The sequence below is a fragment of the Pleurodeles waltl genome, chromosome 3_1 (genome assembly GCF_031143425.1).
Source record: "Pleurodeles waltl isolate 20211129_DDA chromosome 3_1, aPleWal1.hap1.20221129, whole genome shotgun sequence".
NCBI lineage: Eukaryota > Metazoa > Chordata > Amphibia > Caudata > Salamandridae > Pleurodeles > Pleurodeles waltl.
Window position 1 is genome coordinate 165302069 of NC_090440.1, and position 19336 is coordinate 165321404.

The following is a 19336-nucleotide window of genomic DNA, read 5'->3' on the forward strand; positions in this document are numbered from 1 at the left end:
GAAGTGGAGGTTGCTCCACCTCCACCGCCACACCAACAGAACACCGCCCAGCGAATCACGTCCTGTGATTCGCCGTGGCGGTGTTCTGTTGGCGGTGTGGTGTTGGCGGAGCTGCCCCCATGGCTCCCGTCCCCTCCCAGAGGATCGACGGAACAGGTAAGTCGATCGTCCGTTAGGGGAGGGGGGTGAGGGGGTGTTGTGTGTTGTGTGGGTGCATGGGGGTGTGCGTCTGTGTATGTAGAGGGGGTGTGTGAGTGCGTGTATGCTTGCGGGGTGTTGTGTGTTTTGGGAATTAGTGCATGTATGTCTGTGGGTATGTCTGTATGGATGTGTGTGTGTATGTTTGTATGTGGGTGTGCGTGTCTGACTGTGTGTGTGGATGTAGGCATGTATGTCGGCGTGTGTGCGTGTATGTGTGTAGGTGGTGCCTGCGTGCGTGTCGTGTGGGTATGGGTGATGTGATGTTGGGGGTCGGGGTGGGGAGGGGGACCCTGCCACCCTGGTGGGGGATGTAGGGGAGGGAGTCGGTGTGGGGGGTGGGGGAGACCCCTATCAGTGCCAGGGAGGGAAACCGCAGGAAATCCACGGCGGTAAGCCGGGTCAAAATACCGCCGGCGGTATAGTGACGACCGCCGGGCTGGAGACCCAGGTCTCCAGCTTGGCGGTTGTCTCCGCCCTGGCGGGCGGAACGGAGAAACGGCGGATGACCATGGCGGTAACTGCCATGGTCATAATACAAAAAAAAAGACGCCAACCTGTTAGCGGTCTTACCGCCGTTTCTCCTCCTTCTGCCAGGGTCATAATGACCCCCTAAGTTTGTGGATGAAAAAAATCATATAATTAATGTACTTAAATTAACACTAACCATTCATGTTTCACTCCAGCTTTATTGAGATGTCCTCTATTGGATTACAAACTAACATTGGCACTTGTGTTTCTAGGTTCCTTCTGAATCCTTCAGCCTGTCTAGATGAACATCTCATGCAGTTCAAGTTCTTAGGCATTCTGATGGGCGTTGCTATTCGTACCAAGAAACCTTTAGATCTTCACTTGGCTCCAATGGTTTGGAAACAATTGTGCTGCATCCCACTAGCTTTGGAGGATCTAGAGGAGGTGGATCTGCTCTATGTGCAAACCCTTAACAGCATTCTTCACATTGAAGACAGTGGGATAACTGAAGAAAACTTTCACGAGGTAAAATTAATCAGCTGCATCACTAGTTTTGTAACTGTCTGGCCCAGATTATTTTTCTAGCAAGAATTGCCTAAAAAAGCAGGAGGGGGCGGTAAGGCTAATTGTTAGTTTGGTGCACTTAGAAAATACATACAAAGTTTTTATTTACCAGTATCTTTTTCACTGATTCATCAAGAGTGCCACTCCTTAAGATTGTTACTGCCATAATTTAAAATAGATCTCCTGTTAAAAAAATCCGATATTGTAACTCTCACATAAAACATAGAAAGCGCTCTTCCCATTTCTTCCGAGTATTTTTCAGTGCTCCCCTCTTCACTGTACGTTAGCATCCATTAGTTCCACTATATGTCCTTCCCCACCAGAGTTCAGTATCCCAATCAATTATTCCAGTAACTTCCTTCAGTACCTTATGTCCTCTTCTTGATAGTCAATTGGTAGCTCCAGAATGACCTTTATTGCTGCGCTGTGCAGCTTGTGAAAGGTGTTAAATCAAGTCCTACTAATTGCCTTCCTAATGCCCATGATACAAGTTGCCTTTTCTGCTCACCACAGGTCCTAAGATGTGGAACTTGGCTTGTTTTTTTTTAGTTTCCCTATGAGATTTTGCAGGATTTTCAGACCAACTCCACAAGTAGTAATCACAGAACCGTGACAATAGAAATAAGTCATGTAGTCCCTCGTCCTAAATTACTACTCTAAGGGTTGGTCCATATGCCATCCAATGCAATTCAAGACTTTGTGCGAAGCATTTAGTGAAATTGAGTAGTTGAGTGCCACATTCCTCCATATCATCTTCCCGTCTTTCTGGTAGCTATGTTTAGGGTGTTTGACACGCTTAGCCCCACATGCTGTTCTATTCTCTCAGATTTGTTTCTTACCACTACAGTTGTTCCAGCATTTTCTGTTTTGCCACTGGTATAGGCAGTTGTCAAAGACCTTATGCAAAAGACAAAGAAACATAGAAGACAATTTGCACTTTTGCATTAGGAAACTTTCAAATGATGTGTGTGTGTTGAAATATGTGACAGCAACTATGGAAAAGCTGAACAGCCATACTTTGACCCAAACAGTTAGTATCTTCTTTGCGACTTCACAACGAAAATGATGTGTACAGCTCACAAAAGTGGTACCTATGTCATGTCATATGTTCCAGGTTTTTGGCATGCTTAAGCGAAGATCTGAAGCCCAATGCATTTACTTAGTTTATTTAATTCAGCAAAAATAAATTAAGGTACTTTCATGATGCCGCCTCATAAAAACCCAGAGTTTAAGCCCTGTTGTGTTTGCAAGTAGCAAACATTCATGTGGGAACACTGTCTACCCTGCATGTGCAGCATGGGAAACTAAATCACAACCCAGTGATCATAAATCATGCTTCCTTATTAGTTCCAAAATGAACCGGAAGAGGGGGGATAAAACTTTCTGAGCTCTACATGGTCTGTTTAGGGGATGCCATTTGTGAAGTAAGCCATATTAAGCCCTGAAGTACTGCTCAATTTCACAGAGCTAAGCAAATATATATCGGTTCACTTTGATTGCTCTCGGTGTGATATGAAGACAAGAAGGGATTGCATTCCAAGTTCTCATCCTTTTCTGTGCACCTCTTTAGTTAATGTGCAGACTAGCTGTAAACCTGGCATTCTTCCGTAGTGCAGTATTTCTGCCGGGCTGACAGTTGCCTGCTCAAACACTATAAAAATGTTCTGCATTATGGTATCATGCATGGCCTATCGTCTTCTGTTCTGTCTTCACTTCCAGTTCCACTGCTGCCCTCTCTCTGATACCCTTCCTAGAAAGTGTTGATCTGGTTGAGCATGAACTGGGCAAATAAGATCTGTCATGCAGAGACTTTAAGGAGGTTGGAGTCTGTTGGACCTGGCTTTTTGACGGGGTCATCCCCAAACTTTTTGCCTCCTTCCTCCTATTTTTTCTGACCTGTTGTTGTTGGCTTTTGACCTCTGGGCACTTTACCACTGCTAACCAGTGCTAAAGTGCATATGCTCTCTGTGTAAATTGTACTACTAATTGGTTTATCCATGATTGACTATTTAATTTACTTGTAAGTCCCTGGTAGAGTGCACTACATGTGCCTAGGGCAGGTAGATTAAATGCTACTAGTGGGCCTGCAACACTGGTTGTGCCACCCACCTCAGTAGCCCCTTAACCTTGTCTCAGGCCTGCCATTGCAAGGCCTGTGTGTGCAGTTTCACTGCCACTTCGACTTGGCATTTAAAGGTACTTGCCAAGCCTAGAACTCCCCTTTTTCTATACATAAGTCACCCCTAATGTGTGCCCTAGGTAACCCCTAGAGCAGGGTGCTGTGTGGGTAAAAGGCAGGACATGTACTTGTGTGGTTATATGTCCTGGTAGTGTAAAACTCCTAAATTCGTTTTTACACTACTGTGAGGCCTGCTCCCTTCTTAGGCTAACATTGGGGCTGCTCTCATACATTGTTGAAGTGGCAGCTGCTGATCTGAAAGGAGTAGGAAGGTCATATTTAGTATGGCCAGAATGGTAATATAAAATCCTGCTGACTGGTGAAGTCGGATTTAATATTACTATTCTAGAAATGCCACTTTTAGAAAGTGAGCATTTCTTTGCACTAAAACCTTGTTGTGCCCTTCAATCCACGTCTGGCTAGGTTTAGTTGACAGCTCCTTGTGCATTCACTCAGACACACCCCAAACACAGGGTACTCAGCCTCACTTGCATACATCTGCATTTTGAATGGGTCTTCCTGGGCTGGGAGGGTGGAGGGCCTGCCCTCACACAAAGGACTGCCACACCCCCTACTGGGACACTGGCAGACAGGATTGAACTAAAAGGGGGCTTGGTGCATTTCCTAGACACTCTTTGAAGTCACCCCCACTTCAAAGGCACAACTTAGTATAAAACAGGGCCTCTGCCCTACCTCATCAGACACTTGCTGGAGAAGAAACCTGAACTAGAAACTACATCCTGCCAAGAAGAACTGCCTGGCTGCTCAAAGGACTCACGTCTGCTTTTCTACAAAGGACTGCTGCCTTGCTGTTGGCCTGCTGCCTTGCTGAACTCTTGTCTGGCTGTAAAAGTGCTCTCCAAGGGCTTGGATAGAGCTTGCCTCCTGTTCCCTGAAGTCTCAGGACCAAAAAGACTTCTCGCTTTCACTTGGACGCTCCGTGCGCCGAAATTTTCAACGCACAGCTTGCTCCGCGGCAAGAAAAACGCCGCACACCGACGCTGATCGACGCGACGCCTTCGGGACAACCGAAACTTTGACGCACGGCCTCGCAAGGACAACGCCGCCCGACTTCTAAGGAGAAATCGACGCGACGCCTACCGTGAGCTCGAAACTTTGACGCACGGCCTCGCAAGGACAACGCCGCCCGACTTCCAAGGAAAAATCGACGCGACGCCTGCCGTGAGACCAAAACTTCGACGCATGGCCTCGCAAGGACAACGCCGCCGACTTCCAAGGAGAAATCGACGCGACGCCTGCCGTGAGATCGAAACTTCGACGCGCTGCCCCGCAGAACGACGCGCAGCCGGTAAACAAGCAGGAAAATTCACGCACAGACCCGGGCCATCTGGTAATTCCCGCGATCCACAGAAAGAGACTGTCCGCGCGCCGGAAAACGACGCCCGACTTCCCCGCATGAAAAATAACGACGCAAGTCCGTGTGTGCTGAGGAGAAATCGACGCACACACCCTTTTTCCACGTATCTCTTCTCCTGTGGCCCTCTGAGGAGATTGCCCACCAGAAACCAGGTACTCTGTGCTTGAAAGACATTTTATTTACTCTTTAAAGACTTAAGACACTTTATATCACTTTTCAGTGATATCTTTACAAATTCATATTGCAACTTTGATCGTTTTGACCTGCAAATACCCAGATAAATATTATATATTTTTCTAAACACTGTGTGGTGTACGTTTGTGGTGTTATATTATGGTATTGTATGATTTATTGCACAAATGCTTTACACATTGCCTTCTAAGTTAAGCCTGACTGCTTGTGCCAAGCTACCGGAGGGTGAGCACAGGCTGATTTTGGATTGTGTGTGACTTACCCTGACTAGAGTGAGGGTTCTTGCTTGGACAGAGGGCAACCTGACTGCCAACCAAAAACCCCATTTCTAACAGAGTCCATGTATGCGGCTATTCTAATACTTTGAAGAGGAGGGCACAGAGGGCGATTGACCATTTGCTGTAACAGATGTAAGTCTCTTGTATTTGCACAACTCCACTGGACTTGGTACCTTCTCCTTTTCTTGATTTTATATGAGCTTATCAGATGAAATATTCAGCTTTCTCTTCAGTGGTAAGTAGTGTTCAGAATCTGAACATTCAGATACTCATAACAGAGATAAAAGTTTTCTGATGGGTGCTTCTTTCTCCCTGCAGACTCCTTACCTCTTGAATGTCCTCTAGAATCCATATTGGATCCAAAAAGGTTGAACTAGCATACCTGCACCAGCAGGCGACTCTGATTCTACTCCAGTGCCTCCCTGGTGTTGACTTCACAAAGCCATGTATGGTACCGCTCAATACACATATGTCAGATACTTTTTTCCTGTGCACTCTGATGCAGACACAAAGCTTGCTTTCCTTTCGATTCAGTTGGACTAACTAGGTTTTTCCAGTTATTAGTATCACCTCCCCTAGCATCTGGTTTTAAAAGATATATTAAGCAGTCGATTTCCACACTCCACAGCATCTGTCTTCGATGCCTGGGATGAAATCATGACTCTGGTGCCTGTTTCTATTGTTCCTTTATACATGCCAATGCCACTAAGGAGCAGTACTCAAGCTTTGAAATGCTCCAGGTTCCAAATTTAGGTTCCAGTCCTCAGAGCAAGCTCCAGCAAAAGAGATAACCACTTGCAAGAAACACAAAAAATATTACCAGAAAGATTATTCTTCCACTTTCAGCCTGGACTCAGTTAGTGAACTGCATTCAAATTGTGAGGTGTGAAGGATCGGGTGATTTCCATCTGAAAGTAATCAGTCTTTTGGCTAATTATAATTCAAAATCAAAAAATTGGGACTTGACTTTGTGTTTCCTGCTTCTACAATATAGTCCTAGCACTGATACCTCCCATATAATGGAGAGAACTCTTTCTGTACAATTTTAGTAGGCGACTCATTACTCCTCGCCAATAGCCAGTGGTGGTTTTTCCATTAGGGCTCCAGGGCTATGCACCCCCTCTGCTTTACTACACTAAGAGACAATAATATTATTTTCTTCACTTTTGGTATAAAAAAGAAAATGCCGTCTAACAGCAGCAGCCTTAGTTCCGCTAGCGAGAATGTCTGATGTCTGGCGCACAAAGGCACCTGCACCAGCCATCGGAGACTGTCCAGGGCTGGTGAAACCCCCAGTCCTTAACTCAGACCTCTGGCATGTCTTAATGCCTCGCCTCCCAATCTAGGAAGTGTTAAAGCGTCACAGATAAAGTTAACCATGGGCATTGTAGGCTTAAGGCCCGCAGTGCCTGTGGCTACATGTCACTCAGCCAGTCACCCCACCCTTTCCCAACTCGCACAGAGTTGGGAAAGGCGGGTGAATGAGCAGAGACTAAAAACTCAAATTTGCGACTGCGCAGGTTTGAGGTTTCAATTTAAAGTGTCCGATGCTGAGAAAGTTTAATTTCAAAGCTGCACAAACAGCAAGGTAAGTAAAAACTGTTTTTCAATACTGTGTATGTATGTGTGATAGTGTGTGTCCATGAGAGTGTGTGTGTATATGTGAGCATTTTTTTATGTATGTGTGTGTATGTGTGAGTAAACCTGAGAGTGTCAGTGAAGGAGTGAGTCAAACTGAGGACAATGAGTGATAAGAGTGAGTACAAGTGAGAATGAATAAGGGAGAGAGAATGACGGGATGTGACTGAATGCTACTATGTGTGAGACTGAGTGAGTCAAGTCTTAGTGAGTCAGAGAATGAGTGTCAGTGTGAGAGTGAGTGAGACTAATTGAGTCGGACTGAGTGAGAATGATTGTGTCTGAGTGAGTTTGAGTCAGATTGAGTGTGAATAAGTGCGTGTGAATTAGAATGAGTGTGAATAAGTGAGTCTGAGTAAATCAGAGTGAATCAGAATGAGTTTGAGTGAATCAGTGAGAATGACTGAGGCTGACTATGAATGAGTAAGACTAAGTGGGGGACTGAATGTGAATGAGTGAGACTGATTGCATATGAGTGAGTTACAGTGAGATTGAATCAGATTGAGTATGACTGACTGAATCAGGGAGGACAATTGAGTTAAGGGGGACTCATGGAAACTGGTTGAGAATGAATGAGACTGAGTAGAAATGAGTGAGTCAAAGGTAAACTGGGTGATTCAGCGTGACATTGTGCAAGTCAAAGTGAGAGAGAATGAGTGGGACTGATTGAATATGAGTCACAGCGACATTAAGTGAATTGGAATTAGTGTGACTGAGTGAATCAGGAAGAACGAGTGAGTCATGGGGAGACACAGGGACACACTGTGAGAATAGGAGACTGGGCGGGAATGAGTAAGACTTTGAGTCAGAGTGAGATAGAGTCAGAATAACTTAGAATGAGAGGGATTGACTCAGTAACTGAGAATGAGTGAGACTGAGTGGGTCAGAGTGAGACTGCTTGAATCAGTGGAACTGAGTCAGTGTAAGTAAAAGTGACTGCAAGTGCAAATGAGAGTAAATGGCAAAGATCGAGTGAGAATAAGTGAGAGAATGAGACTGGCTGCAAGCGAGTGTGAGCAAATTACCCCTCCAAAACCTCCAATTCTAAGTGAGTCTGTCTCGCTCCCTAGAATGCAAGTATTGTGCCCCACCATTCTTAATGGTTTCCAGCCACCACTGCCAATAGCCCTGTAAGCGATAGCAAGCCCAGAGCATATGTATGATATCCACGTTTACCAATCCACAGTGGGGGCAGGCAGCATCTGTGCAGTGAAAATATCTATTTATGTTAGCAGGAGTGAGGTAGGCCCTGTGCACAATATATAGCGGAATCAAAAATGAAATGGGCATTGTGGTGCTTGTGAATAGGACCCTCTAACAGGGAGGACCATTCCATATCTGTGCAGGGGCAGTTGAGGTCTGCCTCCCACCGTCTGCGAAGGGTTGCAGATGTTGGCACTGGATGTGTACGCAAAGATCCAGCCAGCCAGCGCACTGAATGTCTACCCTGACCTAAAATACGGCGGCACTGTATAGTTAGGTGCATCAGGGGTTCGCAGGTTACATCCCCCCATTTTTGTCCCAGTGTCCCAATTAGGGATGCATGCAGGAGAAATTCGCCAGAAGGGAGGCCCTTCTCGTCCATCAGTGACTCATAAGTCAGTAGCCTCCCATCTCTGTAGAGATCACCTACCGACTGGATTCCTGCCTCATCCTAAGTGGATAGTTCCCCAGCCGTATCATGTTTTTTAGCTGAGTGGGCGGCTTAGTTATGACATCTTAAGTGTTCTAATAGAGCCATGTGTTTGCGTTGTGCCTCTGCCAAACTAAGGCTACCAGTCGGGTCAGCCACAGCTGTAGTTTGTAAGCGTAGGAGCTGATGCTCAATGTGCAAAATGTCAGTATCTAGTTGTTGGCGTATGTTCCAGTGCAGCCCCAGACAGCGCCCCAGCATGGTCACCTTAAACGCATTCTACTCAGTGGATCTTGCTGCAGTAGTGTCTGCATTGAAATCTAACAACCCTCTATAAGTGTAGCAACAGAGGAACAAAAGTGTGGGTCCCCCAGTGCAGCTGGCTGAAGGCACAACAAGAGGAGTGGGGGGTGCCTGCACCCCAAACCAACTGCAGATATTGGGGGTTATGGTCAGAATGGGTGCGACCCAGATAGTCAATGTGGGTGACACAGGGGGTGCGTCCCATTGCTCCTAAAAGCCTGTTGATCCCAACGTGTGAGGAGTGAGGTGCAGAGTTAAAGAAGTATACTTTAGCAGTCGTGTTGCAACTGCGCCAAATGTTAGTTAGTCCCCAGTTCTGTAGCCAGCTATCAAGTGCCTGAGCAATGGAGTAGGCGGTTGTGCGGGGCAGCGGAGAGAACGATTGATCTAAAGTAGTGTAAATCACCTCCGAGCAGCCACAGGGCTCCATTCCAGTGTTATAGAACCCCAGAGAGTGAATGCAAGAAAGTCACTTGATTAGTGTTGGGAGTAGACATGCTACCTACCAGGACATGATGGCCATCCAGACTGCCCTTCACAAGGACATATCTGCCCTCTGGGTCCGAGACTACCTCATCTGGCATGAACGGTGTCCCTGGCTTAACCCATAATAGTGTTCCACAAGTATATGATTAGAAATCAGTGGCGAAGATTTGCCCACACCAGTGCCACTGTAATTTAACTGCCTCTTGGCATGTTTAATGAGACTCCTGTAGTAGTGGTATATATTAATAGAATGGCGTCTAAGGTAAGAGTAGATGACATAGCTGCGTGTGGGGTATGGATGCCACGCCTACCCAAACCAATCAGTAACTGGCATTAAGGAAATAATAAAAATCCCTATTCGAGGGGGGGGAGGGAAGCAGAAACACAAGAAAAACTTTTCCCCAGAGTAGAAGCTATAGGGAGTACTAGCACAGCATAATTAGCATGCACGATGAGAGCCATCTGAACCAATCCCATCAATGAGTCGAAAAACAACAAAGCATGTCGCCATAAGGGGACAATCCAAGAGTCGCCTGTGGGGTGAAAAAGATGAAGGTTGGCCATGCATAGGCCATATATTACAATGTGCGGGATAACAGATGTTTGGACATGGCAAGTAGTAGGTCAAATGTTATTATCTGCTATTTGTGGAGTCACATCTGGGGGGAGGGACCTGAGTCTACACAAGAGCGCCAGGTTGCAGTAGAGCTTTAATTGCTGGAATAACTGAGCAAGTCTTCTTCAGGGTTTGAGAGTCTGCCTCCCTCTGTGAGCGCAGCAGCATGTTGTAGCGCTCTGCGTCTTTATGTGAAGATCTGTTTTAAGTCAGGGGCTAATTGAGGGGCTGTGGACTGGTCCAGCCCAGAGCGATGACCACTGGCCTAAGTCCTGTTCGTTGAGGTGTGTTGAACTGTGAAGTTTTGGTAGCATGAGGGCCATAGGTTTCCAACCAGCACCAAGCATTGTCAGATGAATCGTAGAAGTGCGTGGTTCCATTGACTACCACTCCAAGGCATGCCGGGAAAAGAAGCAAATACTTCAAGTCCAGTTTGTGTAGGTGACGCCTCACCACCAGGCAGGAACTTTGTTGCCTCTGGACTGTGATGGTATGATCAGAAAAAAAGGTAATGTGTCTGTTATCCACTTTAGAATCAGCAAGTTTTCTGGCCTCTGGCAGGATTGAATCTCTGTCATGTACCATTGGGGGCAGACTGGACCCGGGTGGGATTTCCTTGCAGGAGTACAGTGTGCTCGCTCAATGGAGAATGTATGTGGGGGAAGCAGGTCCCATAGTCACTGTTACACATATTGCTCCACATCTCGACCCTCCGCCTCCTCCGCAAGGCCCACAATACGGATATTATTCCTCCTAGATCTCCCCTCTGCGTCTTCAGCTCTCCTTTCCAGTACTCTGACACGTTCCAGTAGTGGCTATATGTAGGTGTCCATGCGATGGGATTTCGGCTGTAGGTCTGTAAGGGTCTGTTCCACCAAGCCGACCCTGTCAATGAGCTTGCGGTGGTCCACATGCAGCAACGTAGGACCTACAGCTACATTGTGAATCTTGGCCTCTAAGGATGTCCGAGTGTGTTCATTAGCTGCCAGTACAGTGTCTAATTTGTCTTCCAATAAGGTGGAGCAGGAAGGACGTTCTGACAGTGAAACGTCCTTAGTAGACACAGCAGGGGCCAACAACGGGTGCGATAGTGTGCCCAGAGTAGCAGCGCGTTGGCATCCGATTTTTGGTGAGTATGTCTGGAAATCGCCCAATCCAGTAGGTCCACCTATTCCTGCACTGGACTAGTTCAGGGTAAGCAGGGCACATGACACGCACCAGTATGTAAACAGTTATTCTGTAATTGGCATGACATCATAGTCGATGTCTATAACAAGAGAGACCAGTCCAAGTCCCAGCTCTGGGCAGTAGTACCAAGACATTGAGTGAGTGAGTGACATCTCGAAGAGGCCAAGTCAAATATTTAAGCAGGGAGGCATCTTCAGTGCTGTGTAGGTTAGGGAGGAGAATGTCATTAAGCAGCACTGATTGGAAGCAACCCAGTAGGTTCTGACAATGAATGCAGGCAGGAGTGTCTAGGGTACTCTGCTTTTAGTAACGGCCCAGAGGAAGGAATCGGGCCTGGTGTCAGGGAGGGTTGCATGTATGGAGCTCCGAGAGAAATTAGCTCGTCAGTGAAGGGGAGTAAGGTGAACTTGTTTGAGGAAAGAAGTCAGGCACGGCTTATTGGGTTATGACAGCATCCAGAAGGCAAGCTAAAGTGTGCAAGGGTCAAGGTTGGAAGGCGGGTGCAATCGGTCTCTTGGGCAGCTAGGGTTTGCAATTCAGCTGGTCATCAAATGTAACAACAGCAAGCAGAGAAGGCTCAGGGGGCTGGCGCAGTTCATATCGCCAGGATGGCTGCATGCGGTCCCCGAAAAACTGCAGGTGGCGGCAAAAACTAGGCCCAAACTGGCCCCCAGTCCCAACGCCCCAAACACTAGGGTCAAAGGCAGATAGTTTCTAGGGCTCGCAGCATGCCCAACAGCAATATCCTGCAAGAGATCGTGTTCTCAGCTAGCGGTGAAGGCGTAGGTCTGATCTGACCCCTGTGCCCCACTCACGGGCGCAGCTCTGGCCAGGGCTGCAGTGTGGTGCAGCCCAGAGGCAGCGTTCAGACCCTTGCCACTGTTGTTCTCCAACTGAGAATGCTGAGGGTTGGTAATGGTAGCCCCAGGACCAGGTGCATAAGGTGAAGTGGTCCACCTCACATCCTGTGGCTGAGCCTAGGCCTGGTATAACCTCTGGGCCCCCTGCAGTCACATCACCCAGGGGAGGAAGGAAGACAGAAGGGCAGGGACACCGTAGCACCCTGGCTCACCTGATCGGGTGTCTCTAACAGTTGGCAGCTGGTCGGCCCATGTATCCCTCTGACGCAGTACTCTTGCCCTCCAGAGGAAGAAGCCCTGGCGCCTGATCCGAGGCAATCAGTGATCCTTATCAGAACTGGCACTCCTGGTGGCCTCCAAAGTAAATGTCTCCACAGGCATGTCACCAGGTAGGCAGGAAACAGCCAAGTCCGTTGATCAGCACTCTGCTGCACCTCCGGGCAACGCTGATAAGGTAGTCGCTGTCAGTTCTTCACCACGCGGCCGCTGGCCTCAGCTGGGCCCTCGCCGCAACACCAGCCCCAGGAGCATAATGAGCATGGTGAAAACAAATCCGCTGGTAGAGGACAGCAGCAGGAGGATGCTGGGGTAGGTTAAGGCAGTGTGTGACTAATTTGGTTAGGATTTTTATTGGCTAACAGAGTAGGTGCACGGAGCTTCTTTAGAGAGCGTGCGCCATCTTGGCCCTGCTAGCCACGTCCCCTGCCACCATTCCTCTGTTGTCTTAGAAAGCTGTTGCAATTCTGTAGGATATAGTCCCAGAGCCCAGTTCTGCTCTGCTTACAGAATGGTATAACTGCCTTCCAGAGTTTTTGACCCCTCCCCCAAGTTGCAGCTTTCACTCAAGCTTTGCATGCTATATATCAGCCTCCACAGGCAAGCAATCGAGCACACATCTCATCTCGTGTCCTCAAACACCACCCACCCCATCCTACACCACCAATGCTGAAGTCATCATCCATTGTTCCGGCCCCAACAACGAGGTTGGCACTGGTGTGAGATCTGGTCTCAGAATTATCAAATTTCCCCAGGGCCATTTTGGTCAAGAAAAATTGCAGGTTTCAAACTAACCTCAGTGATAAGCCTTTATATAAGCCTTTACATTAAGCTCAATGTGTTGTATGCATGGATGGTGGAGACAAAGGGCTGTGGAGCCACATGGGTGTCCCAGATGTAACCACCCAAATGCGGACTTCTACCATAAGCCTTGGTAATGCCCCACATTGCAGTTGTTCTGGAAGGCAGTAGTCCTCACGCTTGGTTGCCAACTTCCGTTCACAATTGAGACTTGCCTCCTAAAATGGTTCCCCCAGGCCCAAGCCCCAAAGGCAGGTGCTAGGCTCCTTGACTTAGTCCTTATATTGTTCAGGAAACAAGTTGAAATGGCATGGAAGTCTGCAACGGGGCCTGTGCTGGGCAGGCGAAGCAGGGTCTGAGCTCCTTGAGCAGCTTGGACTAAGTGACGGAGGCCGGGCGGACACCCGGGAGCTGGGGTGGGAGCGAGTACACACTAAGGCGAAGCGATCACCTCCGGAGTAAAACCATCTCCTGCTCGCGGGGTGGGGGCCCATGTTGAGCCCCCACCCCGGATGTGAAGAGATTGCTCCTACATGTCCTGGAGCTTTTAGAAGGCTGATGCTCATTTACCTGCACCTCCTCTAAGAAACCTGATGCTTGCTACCAACATACACTCTGAAACTGTTTTATTTTTATTTGTTACCTCCCAAGTTTCCCCCCTTCCCTCCCTCCTGACCCAGGGTCTTGTAGGCCACTTGGGGTGAAACACTCTTTTACACCTGCATAGTGTAGACTGACAGACATGTCTCAGGGAGGACCCGCACATGTACATTGGTAATTTACCGTTAGAATATATGAATATGGATTTACATGGGATGATTTTTGAGTGACAATGTTCTATGATTATGCGACTGCCATGCTTCATCTCTGTTATGTCTGTCCATTTCCTGTTGCATAGACAACTCTGCAGAACATATGATCCTGTTTGCTATATGTTTGTTATTATCAAAATGGCAATAAACATATGATTAGAAAAAGATGATGGGGGATATCGAAGGGGAAACTATTGAAAATTGCTATAGGTAGGACACCACCCCATCATTCTTTGCCCACTGCCTTGCTATAGACGAGTCCCACCTTATACCAATTATTACTGACCCTGCTCCTCATAGGAACAGTCCATCCCGATCTGTCAGGCGAGGCACCCTCGAGAAAGGAATACCAGCAACCCTAGATAGCAGAAGATTCTTTAATATTTCTCTACCTCCTGCACATAAACCAAAGTAAAGCCAATTTGCATTTATCTGTAAAAACGTCTCCTCCCACAGCCTGAAACAAGGCTCCAAATCTTCCTTTCTGCTTCTCCCATTCTTTTGGTGGTTGTCCTGGTGACTGCAGGAACACTTAGAAGGATAACACTCCCTCCATGACATAAAGAATTGTGTTTACAGAACAATTTTATCTTGCCTTTGTTCAGAGCATAAACTCCAGGACACTATGAGAGCTCACCACAGGTTACCAGAACGGGTAGTGGTAATTACTAGTTTATGGTGTGCAGATCACCGAAACTCTACACACTTTTGTCAAAATGAGGAACAGCAGTGATAACAAAAAATTACTAACATTGTCCCGTAAAGATACTTGGTGTGCGTTATCACCTTTGTTCGCTTGAACATGCACAGGACTGTCTCTGCACTCTGTAGGGTGCATATAAACCCCATCAATTGAAAATGTTCCTGTCTCTTTCTCCACATTGTTGTGTCACGCCAAATTGTTGAACAATTGCGCTGTATGTGTCAGCGTGTAGGTAGGCCTTTGTGGGAGGTATGATGTGGACATCACCAATATGATGTTTAGCAGTCAGTCCCCATTGCTAAAAGTCATTCCTTAGTTGAGCACCTTCACTGGGGGCTGTGTAGCCAGCTATGCCCACGATCTGACGACAGTGTCAGCATAAAACTCTGCCAGGCCTGGCCCTCCATGAACGGGGAGTCAGTTCTGCTGTTCGTGGATGACGATGATACCATAACACATACTTGTTTATTGTGACTATGTAACTAATAGTCTCTCTCTCCGTAAAGAATTTAACTGCAACCTCCAGCGCCACCCTACCGCTTCCAGAACATTGAACATGGAATGGTCACAGGGAAGTAAAAAAAAAAACTTCAAAACATAGCATTAATCAATACGTACACACCCACCTTTGGCGCTTCTATGGTGGCTCTGGTGATGGAGAATTGTTTAAAATCTTTTGGATGCAGCCTGAGAACTGGAAAGGGCTTAAGGGTAGGAGTCTTCAGGAAGATGTATATTCATTTAAGAGAATAACACCTGACATAAATAACTTGCTCTTTCTTTCTCATGCAGTTTTTATAAATAGTTTAGTGTTTGTTTCCATTTTGTAATTCATGTTCACTTTTTTGTTTCAGATGATTCCTCTTGATTCGTTTGTTGGCCAAAGTGCTGATGCTAAAATGGTTCCCATAATCCCTGGTGGCAACAGTATTCCTCTCACCTTTTCCAACAGAAAAGAGTATGTGGAAAGAGCAATTGAATACAGACTTCATGAAATTGATCGTCAGGTGAGACACATACTTTTATCTTAACATTATCATCTCGAATAAGTGTCTATACTTTTCTTCATATAGAATGACATTATAATTTACTTGCTATCACCAACTCCATTACTTACCCACTCCCCAATTTTGGTCTTTGGAGCTTAGTACAGAATAGTTAGACCCAGTGTGAAGAATGGTATCTAGAAAACGTTTACAGCTAACACATGCTTACACATGCTACAAGGATCCAAATAGACTAAGGGACGGATTAGGAGTTTAACGGATACGGTACTGCACCACAAGTATGGTGAAAGACCCAGGCTGTCAGATTGACTGCCTATCCACCATGTGGACCTTTTTGGTATGGATACAGACTGCTTTAGCTGATTTCCAGAGTTCTTGTCATAGCAAAACAAGCACTGGCAAAATTAGTAGGTATTTGTTGCCAGCATAAAGTACAAGAGAGGTATCCTTGTTACAGGCTCAATCTAAGCAAACACATCGAACAGTGTACCTCAAAAATAGGTACATGAGTCAAATATCTCCTATTCATTTGAAACAGAAGCAAAACTTTGTCAGATAGTCTTCCACTTGAGTTAATCTACTATTAACTCAAGGGGAAGGTGGTCTCAAGTGGAGTTGTATTTGATGTGTTTTTTCATATTGAGTTCATAATAAGGCTACCTGTTTGTATCATTGTCGTATTCTGAACACTGTGGCCTCTTGTACTTTATGCAGGCAACAGAGTTTGAAACAGCAACATCAGAATCCACTACAACACTTCTACAACAGACCAAACTGGATATTCTATCAAGAAAAAAGGAATATGGATTAAAATTACCTTTTTGGATCTCTTGAGTGGATTTTCTGGCTGACTATAGTCAATACTCTTTGTACTTCAAGTGGATATGTGGGGTCTGTTGGGTCAGCAGTTATGTATCTTTTACATGACCCCTTTTTATGCTATTTAAAGATTAAACAAATCAGACATCTGCTGTTTATAATTGGGTATACCTCATCAAAAGTTAATGGAAGCTTGTTTGGATTGTCTAATGCAAATAGTGACTGGATATCATGAATACCCCAAAAAACCTTAAAGAACATGTTTAATCTTGTTTAATGAATCATTAGGAGGCATTTTCTGTTAGATTTGTATGAATACCTAGTCTCCTGGTGGACGATTGAGTTGCCCTACTGTTGTTTCCGGATCTGAATCGTATGCATATATTGGGTCTGGAGCTACCAATCAACCAGTATCTCTTTACGAGAATACTAAGGCACAGCCAATGGTGTTGGAGGGCTGTGTATCAGTGCCTCTCCCTTGGCAACAATATCTTTGATGCATTGCAGCCTTTTTTGTCTCAGACTGAGAGGTCAAGTCTTGCAGAATGTTTCTCACAACAACACTGATGAGTAAGTTGCAGAGTTTTATCTCCATGAAATTCTGCAGAGTTCCGCCCACTCAGAGCTGCTCTCACTTCACAATGTGCCTGGTGTCCGAAGAAGTTAAAAGTGAAAACTTCCTGAAAACAAGATCAGTTGAAGAAAGTGTGACAGTCCTTAATAAGCAAGTTCAATGTTTGCATAGCTTCTGACAAAATAGCGACAGCTGTTTGGATTGGCCTGCACCTAGTACCAAGAGCACCCGATCTTGCCGTGGGCGCACGCTTCTCGTCTCGCAGAATGCTACCCCAGTAAAAGGCTTCATTTTTGGGGGAAAGAAAGCCAGCATACGCTGACTGCACCAGGCAGTTGCCTAATTATAGTAAATAAAGTGAAAAATTGCCGTTTTTTTTAATCTCGCGACCTGCAGCAGACAGACAGGCACGACTTCAGAATGTTCACACATACATGACACCAAATATATTTCTGAAAAAAATGCACACACCCTGGCAAGTCATGTGTTTCTCTTTCTTTTCTTCTGGATTGGAAACATGTGGCATTTATAGTATTATTTTGTATCAGGGTTACGTAAAGTGGAAATAAGAAAATGTCTTGACTACCGCAAAAGACATCAGCAAAGCATTCACACAATGAAAAGGAATATAGTATATATAAATAAAGCAGGACAAATGTGCTGGTACCAAATAAGCTAAGTACTCTACATGCAAAGGAATGCAAAATATATGTATACATGGTAATTTAACGCTCAACACTTCACTGTTGGTACAAGTGTTCCATCCGCCATAGCTCATATCTCTATCCCCTCCCTCACCAGCACTCCCTAACAACTTTCCAACTGTACTTACTTGATGTACAAAGTAAATACAACGAAATACATTAAAAACTGGGGCAATCATTCTACACTTTAAAAGGATAGGGCACTCTTGCTGATAATTAATCAAATAAATCAACTCTTAGTACATGTAACAGAAGGCTGGCTTGGTGAGTTAACCACTCACCCCTAAGATGTGCAGTGCTCCGCAGGGCATAAGTTCAAACTCCTGCAGTAAAAATCCAGATATCAAATAATTTTGAATCTTATTCTTACGCTATTAATTTCTCCATCGTTTATTTCAACCAACTAGTGTTTTGCAAGTCAGTAGCCTTATGAAAGATGAACTTGGACTTCTTTCGATAGCATTATCCTTAATAATTTATGCCAAAATCTAGCAATGTACTTGTTTTCAATGTTTAATTTGTTTTACAGAAATCAGAAAAATAATCAGGCCTGATGTCACATACTTTATTTGAAGTTGCTGATGCCAGTCATAAAAAACAATCGAGTATTATCAGGGAGCGTCTCAGAATTGCCCTTAACAGGGCTGATTATTTTTCTGAATTATAATTGCACCTCATAGCAAAGGTGGTCCTTTCAAAGCACCCAACAAACACATTTTACGACAGCACACATACGTGTGAATAAGCTGCTGATTGCTGTGCCATGCTTTGTCAGACTCATTACTTACAGCAACAATAATAAAATGAGGAGTAATATCGCAACATGGAGAAAGAAAGTCTGAGAAGAGTGTGCTTCCCGGCGGAGGATTGCTGAAACGTAGCACAGTCCCTAAGCTGTTTTCTGTTACTGCGTTCATCCACCCATGCATACCTCGTGCCCTCTGTACCAAACTCCATATCACATTTTTCCAAAATGTAATTGAAGTAATCCCAGTGCATCCAGTGTGCCATTCCTAAGAGGAATATTATATTTTCAAATTTCTCTGAGTCAGCATCATTTGCAATGAACATGCAAGTGCATATCACACCCTCTTAATCACAGCGCGGAATAGTATCCCCTTAAGTTTAGCAGAGATAAAGCTTGTAAGTTACCGACTATCATGAAGAAGATACTCGAGTTGAAAATGAATTAGCAAAAGTTGCTCAAATAATGGAAACACATTGTCTGATCTTTTATAGATAATAATAAAATGATTCTATAGCTGTGCCAAAAGGCATCATCTTACCGGATTGATAATTTAACCGCGATGTGTCCTGAGTCTGACTCCTATGGGCCTATTTTGGGCAAGCATTCAACCATGGTAGTTTAAGGCATTGTTCTTTTAATTTCCTCATGGTCACATGCTGATCACTTGCTGTGAAAAAGTAGAATGCAAACTTTAGTTCTCAGGAGTTCTATACTACCCACCATTTTTACCTCGTGATTTCATGTTAAATTTAGGGGTGGCTGGTAAGCTCCGCCACGTGGTAGTTGGCAGAGGTTTGGCAAAACTCAGCAAAATTTGCTGCAAAGCAGAGTTTACCACCCACCCTTACTAATGAGAAGGCAAACAGATTGTTGCCACCTCACCATGCTGATTATGGACCGTATTTAGA

The 19336-nt window shown here is 45.5% G+C and overlaps 1 protein-coding gene across 12 annotated transcripts in view; it reads left to right on the forward strand.

Moving 5' to 3' along the window:
- The window catches only part of HERC1 (HECT and RLD domain containing E3 ubiquitin protein ligase family member 1), a 1155039-nt gene that overhangs the window by 1112863 nt on the left and 22840 nt on the right, over window positions 1–19336 (forward strand). For all 12 annotated transcript variants that reach the window (XM_069222059.1, XM_069222062.1, XM_069222061.1 and 9 more), the window contains exons 75-76: window positions 942–1194; window positions 15431–15583. In XM_069222059.1, the coding sequence (XP_069078160.1) occupies window positions 942–1194; window positions 15431–15583 (406 nt within the window). The remainder of the gene's footprint in view (window positions 1–941; window positions 1195–15430; window positions 15584–19336) is intronic.